At 44.6% G+C, this 20,395-nt stretch overlaps 1 protein-coding gene across 3 annotated transcripts in view; it reads right to left on the reverse strand.

The window, feature by feature from the left end:
• Positions 1-1,744: 1,744 nt before the first annotated feature.
• Positions 1,745-20,395, reverse strand: part of LOC113427682 (scaffold attachment factor B1) — a 36,785-nt gene continuing 18,134 nt past the window's right edge. Inside the window, exons 12-21 of one of the 3 annotated variants that reach the window (XM_026690197.2) lie at positions 17,483-17,613; positions 17,180-17,271; positions 14,223-14,335; positions 12,599-12,895; positions 11,971-12,108; positions 9,081-9,123; positions 7,991-8,103; positions 5,290-5,402; positions 2,937-2,988; positions 1,745-2,099 (exon numbers count right to left, since the gene is read on the reverse strand). In XM_026690197.2, coding sequence (XP_026545982.2) covers positions 1,985-2,099; positions 2,937-2,988; positions 5,290-5,402; positions 7,991-8,103; positions 9,081-9,123; positions 11,971-12,108; positions 12,599-12,895; positions 14,223-14,335; positions 17,180-17,271; positions 17,483-17,613 — 1,207 coding nt within the window. In that variant the 3' untranslated portion in view covers positions 1,745-1,984. Of the gene's footprint in view, positions 2,100-2,901; positions 2,989-5,289; positions 5,403-7,990; positions 8,104-9,080; positions 9,124-11,970; positions 12,109-12,598; positions 12,896-14,222; positions 14,336-17,179; positions 17,272-17,482; positions 17,614-20,395 lie in introns of all 3 variants that reach the window. The other 2 variants (XM_026690198.2, XM_087952775.1) reach the window with 2 other exon arrangements.

The raw sequence follows: 20,395 nt of genomic DNA on the forward strand, positions 1-20,395 counted from the left end.
CCATGGTAATGTGATCAAAATTCAAACGCTTGGCAAGTGGTTCATATTTACAGCGGCTGCAGTGTCCTGTGATCCCCTTAGGCGCCTGACAAGTAAAATCAACGGGGAAGCCAGATTCCCTTAACAACTGTTACAGGTGAAAATTTGGTTATTACACCTTGAGAATGTAAAGAGCCAAACTGAAGCCATTTTGTGTTCGCAGCCTGAACTTTTAAAGCTCAGAACATTTATGCAATGTGTTTTCTGCTAGAAATTATACAAGATTGCAAAACTATGTACTTGGCATAAGTTAGAGGTATGTGCTAGGGTGCTCTGACATTATAAATCACATTAAGAGATATTAATGGTTTTCTTATTATCTTCTGGTATTTGAATAACAGGAAATCTGACTATAATGAGAACGTTGGGAGTTTTCTATGGAAGGTTGGACCAACTTTCTTATGAAAATATTGCATAACTTCTATATATGGACAACAGGAAGTGTTATGTAACCATGTGATTTGATAAACCCATATAAGCTGTATTCACTAAATAGAAGCGTCTCTTTACTCCTAAACACGGTTGGTTTAGGAGGGAGGGTCCGGTACTGCAGTATCTTCCCTAATAAAGCTTCCTATGGATCAGATTATCAATAGTCGGTTGATTCATTTTTATGTACATCTCACAACAACCATGTTACTAACAAATGCAACGTTTCACTTAACAACTGTGGCAAGGAAAGTCGTCAAATGGGGCGAAACTCACTTAACAGATGCTTCAGTTAGCAACATAGATTTTGAGCCTCAATTGTGGTCATAACTCAAGGACTACCTGTATCTGTACTTAGGAGGCGAGGGTTTGGCAGAACAAGGAAACAGCCGGAGACTTAATAACTAGCCATCAACCCCCCAATCAACAACCGAAAAGCCACACACGATAGGCACCATATAAATACCACACACAGAAAAGCTGAAAGCACACACTCTGCTAGACAGAACTTCCCTGAGGATGGTCTCCAGCACAAGTCCGAAAGCTCAGAAGGCAAAACCTCTGGTCCAGGTCACCAAACCCAGATTGGAGCCTGCAAAATTATCCCGGGACACTTTGCATGTTCACCTTCATTCGTGAAAATTCTTTCTTTCTTTTTTTGGTTTAAATACTTTTACATGTATCTGACATGCCAGTGGGATCAAGTTAGGCATTTTTCCGAATTTGAAAAAGCTCCGTTCTGCTGCACAGAGAAGGAAAAAAAATTAGCCAGGCACATCAAGAGCGTATTTTTGGTTCAATCTGCAGAGCGAGAGATCTTTGCATTCATCAGCTATGCTCAGGGGTGTCAAACTCACATCGTCATGGTGGCGTCACGTGACGTATCGGGACTTTTCTCTCCTTTGCTAAACTGGGCGTGGGTGTGGCCAGCATGTGATGCCCCTTAGGCCAGGAGTTTGACAGCCTCAGTACATTGCCAAAGCTATATAGAAATGTGAACTTCAAAGCTACTTGAGCAGTAACTTGCTCTAGCGCCAGGTGGTGTCTAACTTGGGTGACTTTTAAGACTTGTGGATTTCAACTCCCAGAATTCTGGGAATGGAAGTCCACAGGTCTTAAAAAGTGGCCAAGGCCTATATACAAATCCCCCTTTCCCCCCCGGAGGCGATTTAGGCAGGCCGCTCCCTGAAGAGCCTTCAGAACACCAATTTATCTGGGTAAATTGTAAATTGTACTTTTTTTTCCCCTCTTTATTTATAGAAAATGGAATGCCTCGTAAAAGAAACACGTTTTCTTTTGAAAGGATGAGCGTTGTGCGGCAGCACCTACAGAAACACGTTACCAAAAAAAAATATGAAAATAAAAAATATGAATGGCTTCACATACTGAGCTAGGAAGTGAAACAACGAAGGTTAACTTAAGAGTCACAGTCAGTGGGTACGTTGAGTCGTAGTGTCGAGTATCTTTGTCCCTCGTCTTGGTTGCCATTTTGTACAGTTAAAAACAATAAAAACATTCAATAGTGACAGCTGAACCGGGGGTCGCTGGGCCGGTTTGCCCTCTCTTGTCCTGCAAAGCCCTCTCCCGGGGCATTCGGTTCCGGTGGGCCACCTGGGAGGAATCCTCCTTGTCTGGGAGAGAGAGAGAGAGAGAGAGAGAAAGAGAGAGAGCCCACCATGAGAAGGGCAGACCAGGAGCCCCCTTCCCATCCCCAGCTGTGCTCCAGGTTGCTTCCTCTTTTGCAAAGGAATCATTACCCTGGCGGCAGCACCGAAATTGTTCAGGCCAGATGGACGTGGCTGCACCAGTTTCCTAACCTAGCCAGGATGGGTGGACTTTTAATTCCCAGAATTCCCCAGCCAGAATGTGCGGCCTTTGATGCTCAGAATTCCCCAGGTGAGATGAGTGGATGTCAACGCCTAAGAGTTCCCCAGCTGGGATGTGCATGACTTCCAAGTCCCAGAATTCCATCCTTGCTTGGGGAATGCTGGGAGTTGAACGCCGTTTGGTCCCAAAGTTGAGGAAAGCTGAGCTAGACGGCCTTTCCCTTCGCTCCAAGGAAAGGCAAGAAGAAAATGAAGTAATCCAGGACTCTTAAGGTGTAATTGGGAGGAGAACGTGGATCTCAAACATAGAAACAGATCCCTTAGGGCACAGGTCTCTAACCTTAGCCACTTTAAGACTTGTGGACTTCAACTCCCAGAATTCCTCAGCCAGCTCAGTCCACAAATCTTAAAGTGGCTAAGGTTGGAGCCCCCTTGCCTTAGGGTGATCTTAAGAGCGCAGCTAGATAATGCAACATTAAAACCCCCCTCCAAATGCTGTCTTGGGAGAGGAAGGGCCAGCTTGGGAAGGAGAGGGGGAGACAAAGAGGTGTATAAAAACCATCTAGGTTTGCTATTTAGGTCAAATGCATAATGAGAAAAGGTTAACCTTACTCTGAATTCAGAAGGCTGAAGGCTTCTTACCCAGACATTCCACCTCGCGGCATTATGTGGCCACGCCGTGGTCTGCCCCCTCCTAGAAAAGACAAGATTAATTCACATTTGCCGGTCTCAATTGCTTTGATTTCCTCCACTCTAGATTTGCACAAAATTAGGAAAAGGAAACTCTTGGAAGGAGAGCAACGCTGAAAATTGTGGGGTCCTTGGTGCTCTCTGCCCTGGGTTGTTTTCTTGCAGGCATTTCATGACCCAACCAGGCAACATCATCAGTGCTGGAAGGCAAGTGGGATTTGGTCTCTGTTTGTACAGGTAGTCCTCAACTTACAACGGTTCACTTAGGTGGACCCTTCGAAATGACACTGGCACTGACAAAAGTGACCTACGACCCTTTTTCACACTTACGGCTGTCGGCAGCATCCCCATGGCCGTGGGATTTACATTCGGATGCTTGGGAAAGGGTTCATAGTTATGACGACTGCAGTGTCCCGGAATCGTGCGACCCGCTTTGTGACCTTCTGGCAAGCAAAGTCCATGGGGAGGCCAGATTCACTTAACAACCATGTTACTATTTTAACAATTGCAGGGATACACTTAACAACGGTGGCAAAAAAAAAAGTTGTAAAAGGGGGGTAAAACTCGCAACAAATTTTGGGCTCAATTGTAGCTGTAAGTTGAGGACTACCCATGGCTTGCCCTGTCAGTATTGTTTTCCTCTTGATAGTTCCTTAAATTAGGTTGCTGCTTACTACTGGGTTGCTTGTCTGAGTTGATAGTGGCAAGTCCCTTGACATAAACACAGAGGAGACCCCACACTCCTAGCACTGATGTTATATAGTTGGGTCATGAAACGTCTGCAACAAAACAACCAAGATCAGAGAAAACTGCAGAGTCCACAGTTCAATCTTGAACTACAAGCTACAGATATGCCCTTCTGTTAATTTCTGAACCTATCAAATTTGGGGAATAGAGCTTCCTTCATAGGATCCCGTCTTAATTATAAATGCCACTCCCAAAAGCTGTTTGAGCTGCAGCACCAATTGATCTCTCTGTCAACTCATAAAGTATTTCTCTGGCCTTTTAGAGGTGCCAGCAGAAAGGGAGGGGGAGCAGTGCAGCTGCTTGTAAAACCAAAACTGCATTCCATAAATAGTTTTCAAAGATAGTAACTAGGTGACTGAAGTTTCTGTCCTGCAAAATTCTAACTGGAGAGCATGATTGATGACTCTGGGCTATGGAGGTGTCCCATTGGAGGATATGAATTACGATACACCCAAAGGGGTGGGGAGGAAAACCAGGGTCAAGGGTGACAATGAATGATGTATCTCAGAGTCAGCTACACCCAGGCAGTGCCAGACATGTTAACTCCCAATAAATCCTTTTTAGGTTTTGGAAGTTTGGCTCGAGACTCATGATTTAAATGGGGGTAACCGCTGGAATCTGACAGTCTCCTTCTGCCCAAATTGTAAGAGCCCTAACATTAACTAGAGAAAGAACGTTTAGACATAAGGATCTTGCAGTGCCTCCACAAAAGACGGGGCTGCCCTGGGACAGGAGAGCTGAAAGGGTGGAATATCTGGACATTAGTCAGACACTAAGCACTTATTCAAACAAGGACACCCACAATAAAGGGAAGGTTGGTCAATTCAACATTGAAAAAAAGGATCCTTCATTTCTTCAAATCATCCTTTGTCACTCGATTCGTTTCAAAAACAGTTAAGCATGAAGTAAAGTCCTTTTTTTAAAAAAAATTGGGGAAATGATGTGACCTGTTTTAGGAGACTATACAGGCCGTCCTCGACTTATGTTCCTTTCATAACTGTTTGAAGTTACAACAGAACTGCAAAATGTGACTTATGACCGCTTTTCACACTTGCAGCATCCCCGTGATCAAAATCCGGACACCTGACGTCAAACTGGCGTGTATTTACGACCATTGCAGTGTCCCGGGGGTTTCGTGATCCCCTTTTGCGACCTTCTGACAAGCAAAGTCTACGGGGGGGAAAAGAGATTCACTTCACAACTGTGTTGGTAACTTAAAAAACTGCAGTGATTCGCTTAACAGCTGTTAAGAGAGGTCACCAAATGGGGCAAAACTCACTTAACTGTCTTGCTCAGCAATGGAAATTTTGGGCTCAATTGTGGCCGTAAGTCGAGGACTACCTGTAACCTGGAGAATGGAGAAAGGCTTAGAGGATAAATAAACAAATAAGCATATATATATATATAGATATTTCTTTCCCTGGCTTTTCTGTTCTGCACAGAATAGGATCCTGGAAGGCTCAACCTTGCCCACGTCCTATCCCCAAAGCCTAAACAACAGGAGGAGCTTTTTCAAAGGAAAATTACCACTGTGAAGGGGAAAAAAAAAAAGAATTACCTCGCCATCGCTCATGTTCACGTCCTGGTGGGCCCCCATCATCGTTCCCTGGCCAGGAGCGATCGGGATGGCCTTCAAATTTTCTAATGTGATCCCCCCAGTCACGTCCATCTCTGAAAGGCAAGGAGTTTGTCACGGATCCAGTGGTCAAAGAGTTTTTCCTAAAACACTTCTAAGATAATCCCGAAAACTCTCAAGTTCAGGAGGTCGTAAAAACTACCCACAGAAGAGAGAGCTTATATGGTAAATGTTTTAACGGGTTTTAAAAATACTTTTCTTTAAAAAAAAAAGACACTGTTCAGAAGTGGGGTGTTATATCTATTGTATTTATGAATCATACTGAATGTTTGGATCAGCCAAACATTCACACCTCCGCCGTTACTGTGTTTCCCGCAAAATAGGACCTACCCTGAAAATCCTAGCTTGGTTTTTACACGTGCGCCCAATATAAGCCCTAAGATCCCAGCCCATTCCAGGGTGCAAGGGTAGGATAATCTGTTATCGGCTACAGAGGCCTTCAGGAAAGCCTTTACTGGCTGCAGAAGAAATGGGCCGAGGTGTGTGAGGCCTGGTTGCAACTATCCAAAGCTGAAGAAGTTCCTGAAGGCCTCTGAGAGCGAAAAGGAGGCTGGGGGCAACACCTGCAAATGGGGCGAGTCAGTTGATGACATTCCCCCCTCCCCCCCACCCAGGAAAATAAGATTTGGGGCCTTTTTTGGTGGCAAAAATATATATATATATGTCAGGTATTATTTTGGGGGAAATACAGTAGGATTGCTAAACGCTAAACCAGCAGCTGTCTTCTCCGCACCATTCTCACTGAGTTTACAAATGTAAAAAAAAATGTTGCTTTTCAGAAGGCTCTCCAGAAAGGCTTGGTTGAAAAGCTCCTGTTGAAGTTCCCATGATAGCCCACGGTGAGGCCAGCGCTGACTCTCCTGCCTTCTGGTTAAGACCTGGTTCTGCCAACTGGCCTGAAAGGGTGTGTGTGTGTGTGAGTGTCATGCAACCCCTGGAGTGATTGGTGAGTTGAAAGTGCTTCCTCAGCCTTTTAACTCAGCAACTGTTCTTTTTAACCCTGTTTTAATCTGGTTGTGAGCTTCGTTTTGAATTATGCCCTTCATGTCATTTTACTGGTTTATTTCTAAACTGCCCAGAGTCAAGGAAATATGATGAGTGATGTAGAAATTCGATTAACAAATAAACAAACCAGCTATAGGTAAGTATCGCTTAATGTCCACTTGCTTAATAACTGTTTGAAGTTTCAATGGACCCTTGAAAAGCTATTTATGGCCCTTTTTGGAATTTAAATGTCTGTGTATAATTCTGTGGTCACATGACTGCATTTTGGACACTTGACAACTGACTCACCTTTATCCCTGGCTGCAGCGTTTTCCAGTCATTATAACAGCGATTTAGAATGTTTTCTGCCAGTTTCTAGACTTTTCCAGCAAGAAATGGCCGCAGGGAAAACATTGATTCACTAAATCACTCCAAAGGTAGTGGTTCTTGGAGTTTGGGCCATCCTAGTGCCCCTGTGGTCACGTGAACCTATCTGGGTGCTTGGGAACCTGTTTGCACTTGCACCTGGTTGCACCCCGCGATCATCATTTGCTAGCTTTCCTGATGGATTCCCCAGAAAGTCAACGGGGAAGTCAGCAGGAAGGTTATAGACCACTGGTAAGTCTCCTCTACTCTCAAACCTTCCCTCAGGCCCTGAGCACTCACATCACGCTGGGCTGCCACGAAGAAAAGGCGGGTCAACCTATTCTCCAAAGCGCCTGAAGGCAGGACAAGAAGCAAAGGATAGGAAGTAATCAAGGAGAGAAGCAACCTAGAATGAAGAAGGGATTTCCTGACATTTAGAACAATTCACCAGTGGAACCACTTGCTCTAGAAGTTGTGAACCCTCCAATACTGGAGCTTTCCAAGAAGAGATTGGACAGCCGTTTGTCTGCAATGCTCTAGGGTCCTCCTGCCTGTGGAGAAGATTGGACTGAAAGATCTCCTGGGTTCCTTCTATTACTCTGTTCAACTCTCACATACTTTCTGTAGAGATTCTCGGTCATCCAGGCCATGGTTGTCCCAAAGGTGCTTTTTTTTCAGGAGGCAACTGGCCGTTCTTGTTTTTTTCTTTGGAGACGTTTCACTTCTCATCCAAGAAGCTTCTTCAGCTCCATTCCCCACCATCCAGCCAGAACTGAAGAAGCTTCTTGGATGAGAAGTGAAACGTCTCCAAATAAAAAACAAGAAAGGCCAGTTACCTCCTGAAAAAAAAGCACCTTTGGGTCTCACATCTTCCTCAACCCATGTGTCACTTCTTATGTCCTCCACCAACCCACATGGCACATCTTGTGTATCCTCCCCTTCAACCCCCACCACCCCAAAAAAAAACAAAAAACACCAAACCCCAGCCACCAACCTATCTGCAGGCCTGGGACTTGCAACTTCCCATCAGCTTCCCCACTGGCTGTGGGAAGCTGGCAAGATGTTGCCTAACCTAACGACTGAGGGATTCGATTAACAACGGCAAAGCAGGACTGCCTTTGCTAAATGATTCAGTTGCACTTTATGACCAGATCGTGGGAAACGAAGGCAACCGGGGTCCCGATTGCTGTTGTGAGTCAAAGATCCCTTGCAGCTATGGTCTGCTTGTAACTTAGCTGGTTTCTGGACTCGACACCATTTTCAAGCCACTCACCGGGACTGTGGAGGTATTCTCCGCCCCTCATTCATGCGCCTGTCCGACCCATAGCTGCCCCAGCCGTCTCTGGAGTGGCGATCTGGATCCCTGTGGCGTTCCTCTGCATAGCGCTGAAAGAGGGGAAGAAGAACAGCAATGATCCAACGGGTACAGGGGAGGAATGCTAAGGGAGGCACTGGCGAAGATTTCGGAAGCTGGGCAGTTAAGTTCCCTACTACAAGGAGAAGATAAAAGGCAGGGGAGTGCCACAAAGGTTGCATAGCAGGTATTTCGACAAGCTCTTGTTCTGCCTGGTGGCTCATTTGTCCTAAAGAAAATACCAGAAGCTCACAAGCAACTGGACTAAGGAAACAGCCTGAAGCATTGGGGACTTTTAAAAGGTTTTAGACTTTTCAAGCGCTGCAAAGCACTCCTTTCTTCAAAGTGCTACAGAGCGTTAAAAAATTCTGGAGTCAGATATTGGTTCAGAAAATTTTTGAAAAATGTGTATAAAATCGAAGCTTTTGTTTTAGGAAGGGCAGATAACACAGAATGATAGGCCTGGAAGACACCTGAGGTCTTCTAGACCGATCCCCTACTCAAGGCAGGAGATCTTATACCGGGGGTTTCAAACGGCTGTATCATGTGACTTTTTTCCCATTCCCTAAACCAGGCGTGGCCAGCGTGTGATGCATCCGGCCCGTGGGCTGGGAGTTTTGACAGCCCTGCCTTACACCATCCCAAAGTAACAGAATAACGGTGTTGGAAGGGACCTTGGAAGACTTCTAGACCAACCTCCCCCGACCCCCAGTAGAAAACCCTGTATCATTTCAGACAAACGATTGTCCAGTCTCTTCTGAAAAACCTCCATTCCCCACCAGCCAGTCAGAGCTGAAGAAGCAAAACATTTTCAAGAAAAAAAACAGAAAGTCCAGTTGCCTCTAGGAAAAGCACCTCTGGGACAATCATGACCTGGATGACTGAGAGTCTCCATAGAGCTCCAGTGCTGGAGCGTCTACAACTTCTGAAGGCAAAGTCGTCCCACTTGATGGGATTGTTCTCCCTGTCAACCTTTCATCTTATCAAACGCACAATGAACGTGACTCACCTGCCTCTCTCGGTCTCCCATCATCCCCCGGGACCCTTCTCTCCTGGGAATAAAATACAGTCATGTCAAGTTTTTGGCTTGGATTGATTCCCCAAGGTCGTACGTAAGCTATACTGTGCAGGCGGTCCTTGCGTTACGACCACAACTGGGCCCAAAATATATGTTGCTAAGTGAAATATTTGCTAAGTGAGTTTGCCGCATTTTACGACTTTCCCTGTCGTCGCTGTAAAAAGCGAACCACTGCATTTGTTTAAGTTAGTAACACGGTTGTTAAGTGAACTTGGCTCCCCGTTGACTTTGCTTGTCGGAAGGTCATAACCGCATCACATGACCCCAGGACACTGCGACCGTCGTAAATAGGAACCAGTTTCCAAGCATCTGAATTTTGATCACACGACTATAAGGATGCTGCAACGGTCGTTAAGTGTGAAAAACGGTCCTAAGTCACTTTTCTTCAGAACCGTTGTAACTTTGAAGTCACTAAATGAACTGCCGTAAGTTGAGGACTATCTGTACTAATTACTCAAGGCTGCTCTCAAAGAGCTTCTACAGGTAGAAGTTTTGTTTACTGACTGTTTGTTCATAGTTACAATGGCACTGAAAAAGGTAACTTATGACTGGTCCTTGCACTTATGTCTTGTTGCAGTGTCCCCAAGATCACATGATCAAAATGTGGGCGCTTGACAACCGGCATGTGTTTACAAGAGTTGCGGCATCCCAGAGTCACCGGATCGCCATTTGCAACTTTCTCAGCTTGGTTTCTAATAAGCAAAGTCAACGGGGGAAGCCGGATTTGCTTTAACAATGACACAATCCACTTAACGTTACTGATTTGTTTAACAACCATGGCAAAAAAGGCTGTGAAAATTAGGCACTTTTAATTATCTTGTGGGGCCTCGTTACTTAGCAACATCCACACTAAGCAGTGGGAACTGTGGTCCCATTTGTGGTTTTAAGTTGAGGACTCTCTGCATTTCAAATATTTAGGAGCAGAGTTTAGAGTTGGGGTGAGAAATATTTCCCCCCCTCAAAATTATGCTGAACAGGAATCCTTTGTGGAGGAAAAAAAAAATGTCTGAACTTCACCGGAACAGCACTCTGCTTCTGAACATTTGAACTACAGGGAGTTGGAATATTGTGTTAAATTATATAATCCGAGCTGAGAATATTATATATTAATAGCCACATGGTTTGCTAGGCCTTTTAATCAAGGACCTCTCTCCAAGACCCTAGCAACTGAGGAAAGAGTTTCTTCTTCTAGATAAAGGGGTCCCCAAACTTAGCAACTTTTAAGGCTTGTGGACTTCAACTCCCAGAATTCCTCGGCCAGCTATGTCGAAGGGAACGATGATAGAATATCCACATTAAAAGGGTTAATTTACATTGCGCCTCCTTTGGGGGGGGGGGGGTTTGAAAATCCCTGCAATTAATTTAACAACTTTTGTCTTTAAAAATCATGTTCGCCGTAAGACGTTAGGATCTGAATGGTCACTCTCTTCTTAGAAACAGTGGCAGGCAAGCAAGCTGATTTAAGAAGGGAAGAGGATTAAGAGGAGGGCAGCTGGACGGAGGAAAGGCTCTGGGATGGGGGAAAGGAGGAAGCTAATACGGCTGAACCTCCAAATCCTCTTTGCGACAAACTTAAACCAGGTGTGTCCAACCTGCAACCCACTGGAAAGCCGGTAACGAGGCCCCACAAGATAATTAAAAAATATAGAAAAGTAAAGGAAGTTTGTTATTTATAGACATTAACTAAACATCAATGTGGCTCAGGCCAAGCCCAAAGGTTGGACAACCATGAACACAACGGTCACGTTAATGAAGCCAAATGGAGAGAAACTACAGGTAACCTGCGACTTAAAAACAGTTCATTTAAATGACCGTTCAAAGTTACAACGGAACTGAAAAAAAGTGACTTATGAACATTTTTCGGTTACAACCTTTGCGGCCTCCCCAGGATTATGTGATCTAAATTTGCACGCTTGGCAGCGTGGTTGGTTCATACTTATGACCGTTGCTGTCTCCGAAGGTCATGTGATCCCCTTTTGCGACCTTCTGACAAGCAAAATCAAGGAGGAAACCAGATTCACTTAATAATCGAGCCACTAACTTTATCAACTGCCGTGATTCACTTAACAGCTGTGTCTGGAAAGGTCGCAAAATGGGGCAACACTCCCTTAACAAATGTCTCACTTAACAATGGAAATTTTGAGCTCAATCGTGGTCCTAAGTTGAAGACTACCTATATATGATGCTTTCTCCCTAACTATCAAAAGCAGAACAGGTTAAAAAAAAGGTGACAATGTTTACATAAGATTAAATTTCAATTTGTGAATTAACTTAGGGGCAAGTGGGTTGTTAAAGAACATTTACCTCCAGTTAAACTAAAAGGAATACGGGTAGCCCTTGACTGATGACCATAAGGGAGTCTGGAATGGAACAGGTCACAAGATTGTAACTTGTTTTTATGACCTTTATTGCAGTGGTCATTAAGTGAATGTGGAGGACGTTGAGCAGATCTGTTTTTATCCAGTGTGGGGTTTTGTTTTGGTTTTTTTGCTGGAAACTACAAGTAAACACTGAAAACCAGTCCCAAAAAGAAAAAAACTTTGTGAAATCTATGGTCATGTGACGAGGAATGCTGCAAACAGACGCGCAGTGACCGGTCAGTTGCCAAGTGTCCTGAATATGATCCCAGGCCCATGGGGTGTGTGGGTGTTACGTGACTGTGAGAACTTTGCAATTGGCATTATGAACACTTTGCGGGGCTCAGGAGTAAAGTGGAATGGTCGTAAAGGGAGGACTACCCGTGATCCACTTTTCTGCAGGTACCCTTGAGGTTGAAACCAAAAACTTCCCCAACAGGAAAACGTGTCGTTCGCAGGCTTACCTGTCTAGAGGATGGCCCTGGTACCTTCCACGTTCCCTGTGATCAAAGTCATGGAACCGATCCTGGCGGCCGAAATCTGAGCGGTGACGATCGTCCATTGCCATCCGCTTGGCTTCTGACCAGTAGGGATCATCCCTCCTGCAAGCAACATGAGGTCAAGAGACCAGCCTAAACAAACTTTCCCCCTGATCTCCTAAGTGGCTGCCGGATGCAAGGCCAGGGGATGAAACCTAATTCACAATAAAGGAGAATATTTGTAGCTTGGGGTTGAAATGAAGGGGTCCTTGGTGCCCTCTGAGCTGGGTTGTTTTCTTGCAGAGACGTTTCATGACCCAACTAGGTAACATCATTGGTGCTGGAAGGGAGTGAGGTTTGCAGGATGGAGGAAAAGGAGGAGGACTGTGGGGCCCCTTGGGTATACTCTAAGTTTGGTTGTTTTCTTACAGACGTTTCATGATCATGATCCAATTAGGAATATCAGTAAGTGCCAGAAAAAAGCTCCAAATTCCCTTGTAGCACTGATCATGTTACCTAGTTGGGTCATGAAAGGTCTACAAGGAAACAACCCAGCTCAGAGGGCAGCAAAGACCCCTTCACCTGACCCCGCAGTTGCAAATATGACCTTCACCTGCCATCCATGTCATATGGCCTCCGCAGGGCCACACGCCTCTCCTTGTCGTAGCGCAGCTGCTCGTGCTGCCGCCGCAGCTCCTCTCTCTCCCGCTGGATCCGTTCCTGCTCTCGTCTCCGCTCGTGCTCAATGTACATCCGCTCTCTCTCCAGCCGCTCCCGCTCCATCTGCTCCCGCTCCAGGCGCGCCCGTTCAAACTCCAGCTTCTCACGGGTGATCTCCAACCTCTTCCGCTCCTCCTGCTCCCAGATGGCTTGCAAGCGCAAGCGCTGCCTTTCTCGGCGATCACCGGTGCTGCAAGGCAGAGAAAGACGGTTGGCTCTGGTCAGCAGGTTGTTTCTGCCTTTCAGCTCCTCCTATCCTGTTTCCCCATCGAAGGAATGAGTGGCCAATCACCAGGAGACTGGGAGTTCTGGTCCTGCCTTAGGCATGAAAGCTGACTGGGTGACTTTGGGCCAATCACCAGGATACTATGAGTTCTAGTCCCACCTTAGGCATGAAGGCTGACTTTGGCCAATCATCAATCAGGAGACTGGTCCCGCCTTAGGCAGGAAATCTAACTGGGTGACTTTGGGCCAATCATCAGGAGATGGTGAGTTCTAGTCCCGCCTTAGGCATGAAAGTTGTCTGAGTGACTTTGGGCTAGTCACTCTCTCCCTCGCCCAGCCCATTTCACTGGATGGTTGTTGTAGAGAAAGAAGGTGTATTATATTATGTATGTTCACCACCTTGAATTGCCTATAAGTGAAATCTAAAAATAAACACAGCATAGTGGCAAGGAGTCCCAAGTACTGTACCTCCTTGATTAGTTATTACAATTGCTTGTATTAACCTTTTGCTTAAGTACAGCAATACAAAAGATAGGACCTTTTGATATTAGAAGGGCATATCAAAAGATCAGCCTTCTCTAAAACAGGCAAGCGCCTGTTTTGCCCCCCCACCAAAAAAGTCCTAAATCATGGTCACGTGACCACCCAGCGCTGCACGGTTGTAAATGCAGGTGGGTTGCAGAGTACCCAAAATGTGGTCATGTGACCATGGGGAGGGAACTGGGCCTTTGGAACTTCAGATACGGCTCATAACTTTTGGGCGTCCGTCATAACTTCGAATGGTCATCAAGCGACCAGTTGTACGAAGGATTACTTTGTACAATAGTCTTTTTTTTTTTTTTTTTTAAATCAGCACAATGGCTAGATGTGATAGGAACCCAAAGTGCTTTTTTTTTTTTCTCCCAGAGGCAACTGGACTTTCTTCGTTTTTCTTTGAAGACGTTTCGCTTCTCGTCCAAGAAGCTTCTTCAGTGCTGATTGAATGGTGAGGAATGGAAAGATTTGTGTTTCTTGCAGTCCCCCACCATTCAGTGAGAGCGGAAGAAGCTTCTCGGATGAAAAGCAAAATGTCTTCAAGGAAAAAACAAAGGAAGCCCAGCTGCCCCTTGAAAAAAAAAAAAAAAAAGCACCTCTGGGACAACCATGACCTGGACAACTGAGAATCTCAGCAGCCATTTATGATAGGAGTTTTACCCAAAGTGGAGAAGGCTGTAAGTAAATATGACACAGGTTAAAAAATAATTGGAACACAACCCCAGACTGAGCCCCTTCTTTTAGCCTGTGGGTCTCACCGGTGCTGTTCTTCATTCGGTCGCTTGTCTCTGGCTTTGTTGAACGGCACGGAGCCTTGTCGCTCCCGGCTCTTTTCTCTGCTCTCCGACTTGCGGTCCTGACTTTTCTCGCTCTGCATTTCAAGACATAGCACAAGGTTTGCAACTTCTAACTCCTTACAGGGAAGGTTCACGTTTGGAAAAGAAAAGGAAGATCAAGTGAACTGTCTTGGCTCTAGGGGGACCCGGGCTCTCTGCTACACAGTGCCGAAGAACCACTGCTAAAATAAACCGGCCCAACTTTTGTCTATTAGCAGACTTCAGGTAGGGGAAAACTCTGGTAGGAAATTATTCTCCGGTTTCAATCTGTCTTTGAAAGGCAGAGTTCCAGCCTCTCTGTTTTTCTCTTTCTTCCAATTCCAAAGCAAGCAGCAGCAGCAGCAGCATTAGAAACGTTCTGATAAAACAGAAGCCAATTCTAAAATAGCAGCCGGCAGCATGGCAAGTTTGTGCATTAATTACGGGCAGTCCTTGATTCATGGCCACAATTGAGTCCAAAATTTCTGTTGCTAAGTGAAGACATTGGTTAAGTGAGTTTTGGTCCCATTTTACGACTTTCCTTGCCAGTGTTGTTAAGTCAATCACTGCAGTGGTTCAGTTAGTAACATGGCCATTCAGAGAATCTGGCTTTGCTGGTCAGAAGGTAGCAAAAGGGGGTTGCATGACCCCAGGGCACTGCAGCCGTCCTAAATATAAATCAGTTGGCCAAATGCCTGAATTTTAATCATGTGACCCATGGGAGGCTGCAACTGTCGTAACTGTGAAAGACGGTCATAAGTTGCTTTTTTTCAGTGCCTTCGTAACCTTGAATGGTCACTAAATGAACTTCTGTAAGTTGAGGACTACTTATATTTGAATCACGACACCAGAATCGGGAAATGTATACATCACCTGCTCTAAATCAGGGGTCCCCAACCGCCGGTCTGCGGACCGGTACCGGCCGTGAACAAGCCTTACCGGGCCGCTGGTTGCTGGGCGCCGCCATCTTTTTTGGTAAAAAAGCAATTTTTCGTCAAAAAGATGGCGGCGCCAGCGTTCAGGTGAGCTTTTCGGGTAGAAAGCCATTTCTACCCGAAAAAGCTCACCAGAAGCTAGCGCCCTGCCATTTTTGAAAAATCACTTCCGATGACGTCACCGGAAGTGATTTTTCGTCAAAAAGATGGCGGCGCCCAGCTGGCGCCGAACCGGGCATGCGGCGCCCAGCTGACGCCGGAACCGGGCCGCGGCGTCGAAAAGGTTGGGGATCCCTGCTCTAAATGACAATCAATCAACGCTCTCAAAAGCTACCATTTTCAGGCTATTGTCCCTGAGCATCCAAGTCTAACATGCCTAAAAGGTACTACAAAACCCATGTGCCGTGTGCATTCTCATGTGGTCCTCCCTGCTAAGATTGTTTTCAATTCCAACTCTGCAAGACTGAAACTACTTTCATAAAATAAAAAAAAAGATGAAAGGGCCACCAAGTTTCTTTGCACATAATTTTCTGCCAAATTAGGGGTACATAAAAGGGAAAGCAGAGGAACATGGGTGCTGGAAACCAATTTGGAAGGTAAAAGCAGAACAGTTGCAAAGACTCCAACGAAAACACAATCAAAATCTCCTCAAAGGTGTCTCTATACACCGTGCCTTGCTGTGCTGTTTTTGCTTAAAAGCTCAAACTAAACTGCTGCTTTAGTCACCATCTTTTGACAGGGATGTTCTGTGTTAGTTCTGCATTCTTAAAGCGTATTACATTCCCGAATGGAGCCACGATTGCGTTTTTATATTTAAGGACAGGCTTTTTGGAAAAGATTTAAGATCAAAAGATCAAACTACATCAGGAGCTAACACCCACTCACCCCCGCTAATAAAAGCAGAACAGAAACTGGGGTATGTTGAAGGCCACTGAGTTCTTTTATGTCCTGGTATTTTTGAAGATGAAAGAACATCGAAGTACGCTGATCTAAATTTAAAGCTATCTTCATCAGGAACACCCCAAAAAGCCTTCAAAATAACAGAACTGGAAGGGACTGTGGAGGTCTTTTACTCCAACCCCTTGCTCAAGCAGGTGATTCTATACCATTTTAGACAAATGGTTGTCCAATTTCTTTTTAAAAAATGCCAGTGATGGAGCACCCACAACTTCTGGAGGCAGGTATTTCCACTGGTTAATTGTTCCAACTGTCAGGAAATTAGTACTAAGTTGCTTCTCTCCTTGATTAGTTTCCATCCATTGTTTCTTGTCTTGCTTTCTGCTGTTTTGGAGGATAAAGTTGACCCCTTCTTTTTTGTGGCAGCCCCTCAAATATTGGAACATTGCTATCATTTCACCCCTAGTCCTTTTTTTCATACCCAATTCCTGCAATATTCTTCATGTTTTCTTTGAGAATCAGGATTATGCAATAATAAATATATATTATAAAATCTTTTGGTTTGCTGGGCATAAAGATTTCGAGTCCACCTTAAGACTTAATAATCAAAATCAGTTTCAATAAAGAATCTTAAAGGTTTCACATTGATTTTCCCATTTGCAATGTGCAGGGTGAAAGGATGTTTACTTCTTAGTATCAAGTTTCCAATGGAAAGACACACTTATTTTCCCACAAGAGAAGATGATGGGGTTGGCAGAGATGGCAAAATTGACCATTTGAATTAAAGAGAAAAGAATTTAAGTAGTTTTTGTTTCCATTTGGAAACCACTGATGGATTTGGAAATTGGAAAAAAAAACCTGAAATCCTAATTTTAGCTTTTTATGATTAGAATGATTTTGTTGTTATAGGCTTACAGTATTTAGAAAGGTTAAGTAAAATGGTTGAGGCTGTAATTATTATTTTATTGTACCACACTGAAAAAAGTTGGAAGTTACTACTCCCCCCGTTCTTATTTTTGAGGAAACACAGTAGCAATTGCAACAAGAAAAGCTAACAATTTCACTTACTCTTTCCTTTGATTGTGATGTGGTCTTCACTCTGATAACTGGTTCACCCTTGGACTTATCCATTATCACGGTTCTTTCTATCCCTTTGCTCCCTACGCAAAAGCAAAGAGATTGGATGACAGAAGTCAGCAGTGAATGGCTTAGGGCAGTGTTTCTCAACCTTGGTAACTTTAAGATGGGGGGGACCAACTCCCAGAATTCCCCAGCCGACCCAGAATTATGGGTGTTGAAGTCCACACTTTTTAAAGTTGCCAAGTTGAGAAATATGGCTTAGGTTTTTTTTTTTTAAAAAAAATAAATTACCTGATTTGGGAGTCTTAGATTTATCGGCAGATCCAGATTTCTGCTCTTCTTTCCCCTTTTCGTCCTTTTCATCCACTTTGTTACTATCTTCTTTTGAATCAGCTTTTTCATTCTTTTTCGCACTGGAACCCCTGAAAAAGCAGTTAAGTTCAGAATGTTTAGAGCAGACCTGGATATTTTAATTAACTAATTAATATTCTGCCTTTATTATTATTTTTTTATAAATAACTCAAAGCGGCTAACACATCTAATACTCTTCCCTCCTCCTATTTTCCCCACAACAACAACCCTGTGAGGTGGGTTGGGCCGACAATGACTGCCACACGATCCTGGCAATCATGTGACTGGAATGTGGGTGCTTGGCAACCGGCTCACATAGGCAACGGTTGCAGCATCCTGTGGTCACATGATCACAATCTGCACCCTACCCAGCTGTCTTCCAACAAGCAAAATCAATGGGGGAAACCGGGTGCACTTATCGATTCAGGGTAAAAATGGTCATAAAGTTGGTTTTGGTCACATGACTTGTTTAATGACCACGTTGCTTAGTGACCGAAATTCTGGTTCCAAGGGTGATTCTAAATTGAGAACTACTTGTAAAAATGATAGCCTAGACCAGCGTTTCTCAACCGTGGCAAGACCTGTGGATTTCTACTTCCACAATTCCTCAGCCAGCCACGTTGGCTGGGGGATTCTGGGAGTTGAAGTCCACATGTCTTTAAGTTGCCACGGTTGAGAAACACTGGTCTAGGCTATAGAGATAGAGGTCCACATATAAGGTCCACTGCCAGGCCAACGAGGAGCAAAATATATTTGGGGTCAATGGTGGGCAATACTGCCTCAGGCAGACACCTCCGTAATTCACAGCAGTGTAAGGGGGAGAATAAACAGCAGAAGGTGATTTGCAAGGTTCTGTTATAATAGCCAATCCCAATAAATTTCAGCCTTCCCATGCGGTTGATTTCTTGGTCTCCTCTACAAAACGAGAGTGGGAGAAATGCAGCAAGGCAAGAAGACTTTTCCTTTACTAGATACTAACAAGAGTTAACTGAAATGTGATGACATATTTGTGAAAGTGACTGCAGAAGGGGATCAGGCTGAGCCCGAGGGTGGGGTCAAATGCATCACCAGTTTGGAATTGCTGAAAGTGACCGAAGGCAATTCCCCCCTTGAAGTAACAGAATAACAGAGTTGAAAGGGACCTCGGAGATCTTCCTGTTCAAGCAGGAAACCCAATACTAGAAGTCTCCAAACTTGGCAACGTTAAGACTTGTGGACTTCAAGTCTTAACGTTGCCAAGTTTGGAGACCCCTGCCCTACCCCATTTCAGACAAATGGTTGTCCAATCTCTTCTTAAGAACCTCCAGTGTTGGAGCACCCACAACTTCTGGACACAAGCTGTTCCACAAGCATTTCCTGACAGCTGTTCTATCAGGAAATTTCTCCTTATTTCCAGGTTGAATCTCTCCTTGTTCAGTTTCCATCCATTGTTCCTTGTCGGGCCTTCAGGTGCTTTGGAGAATAGCTTGACTCCTTCCTCTCTGTGGGAGCCCCTCAAATATTGGAAGACTGCTATCATGTCACCCCGGTCCTTCTTTTCATTAAACTAGACTGTGCAACCGTTCTTCATTTGTTTTAGCTTTCAGTCCCCTCATCATTTTTGTTGCTCTTCTCTGCACTCTAATCTTTTTTACATGGTGGCGACCAAAACTGGATGCAGGATTCCAAATGTGGCCTTACCAGTGGTGGGATTCAAATACGTTTACCACTGGTTCAATGGGTGTGGCTTGTTGGGCGCGTGCGTGCGCCAAACGCACACTTTGCGCAGGCGTAGAGGCGTTCTAACTCACCTCCTGCAAGCCTGCATGATCCCGGTTGCTTCAGCAGCTATAGGAGCCCGGGTGGGCAGGCGGGCCAGCCCAACAGCAGAGCAGCGAGAGAACTGGTTCGGTCTCCACTGCTCATCGCTCCTACCGACTTGGCAGAACCGGACTGAACCGGTAGAATACCACTACTGGGCCTTACCTTCAAATTTCTAGGTTCACATGACCTAAAATGGACACCTAACATCAAAAACATCATCAAAAAAGCACAATAAAGAATGTTCTTTCTGCGCCAACTCAGGCACCTCAAGCTGCCCAAGGAGCTGCTGATCCAGTTCTATACAGAGGAATGATGGAGTCTGTCATCTGCACCTCCATCATTATCTGGTTTGGTTCTGCAACCCAACAGGACAGACACAGACTTCAGAGGATAATTAAGACTCCAGAAAAAAACATTACTACCCACCTGCCTTAAATCGAGGACCTATATACTGCACGAGTCAAAAAGAGGGCTGTGAAAATCCCCTCACGCCCTGGACATAAACTGTTTCAACTCCTTCCCTCAAAACGACGCTATAGAGCACTGCACACCAGAACAACTAGACACAAGGACAGTTTTCCCCCCAAATGCCATCACTCTGCTAAACAAATAATTCCCTCAACCCTGTTCAACTATTACAAAGTCTGCACTACTATTACTGTTAATCTTCTCATCACTCCTTATCACCCATCCCCTCCCACTTGTGATTGTAGGACTGTAACTTTGTTGTTTGTATCCCTACGATTTATATTGACTTGTTACCTAGTATGATTTGATTGTTGATTGACTATCATTAAGTGTTGGACCTGATGATTCTTGACTCTTAATGAATGTACCTTTTCTTTATGTATACTAAGAGTATTTACACCTAGACAAATTCCTTGTGTGTCCAATCACACTTGGCCAATAAAGTATTGTATTGTATTGTATTGTATTGTATTGTATTGTATTGTATTGTATTGTATTGTATTCCATTCCATTCCATTCCATGTCTGTTGATTTTTATCTGATGCCAATTTGCCTTGGCCATTAGTAGATCAGATTCTTGTG

This window comes from Notechis scutatus, chromosome 1 (genome assembly GCF_049901735.1).
Source record: "Notechis scutatus isolate UNSWTSFEM ecotype Mainland chromosome 1, rNotScu1.2, whole genome shotgun sequence".
NCBI classification, from domain to species: domain Eukaryota; kingdom Metazoa; phylum Chordata; class Lepidosauria; order Squamata; family Elapidae; genus Notechis; species Notechis scutatus.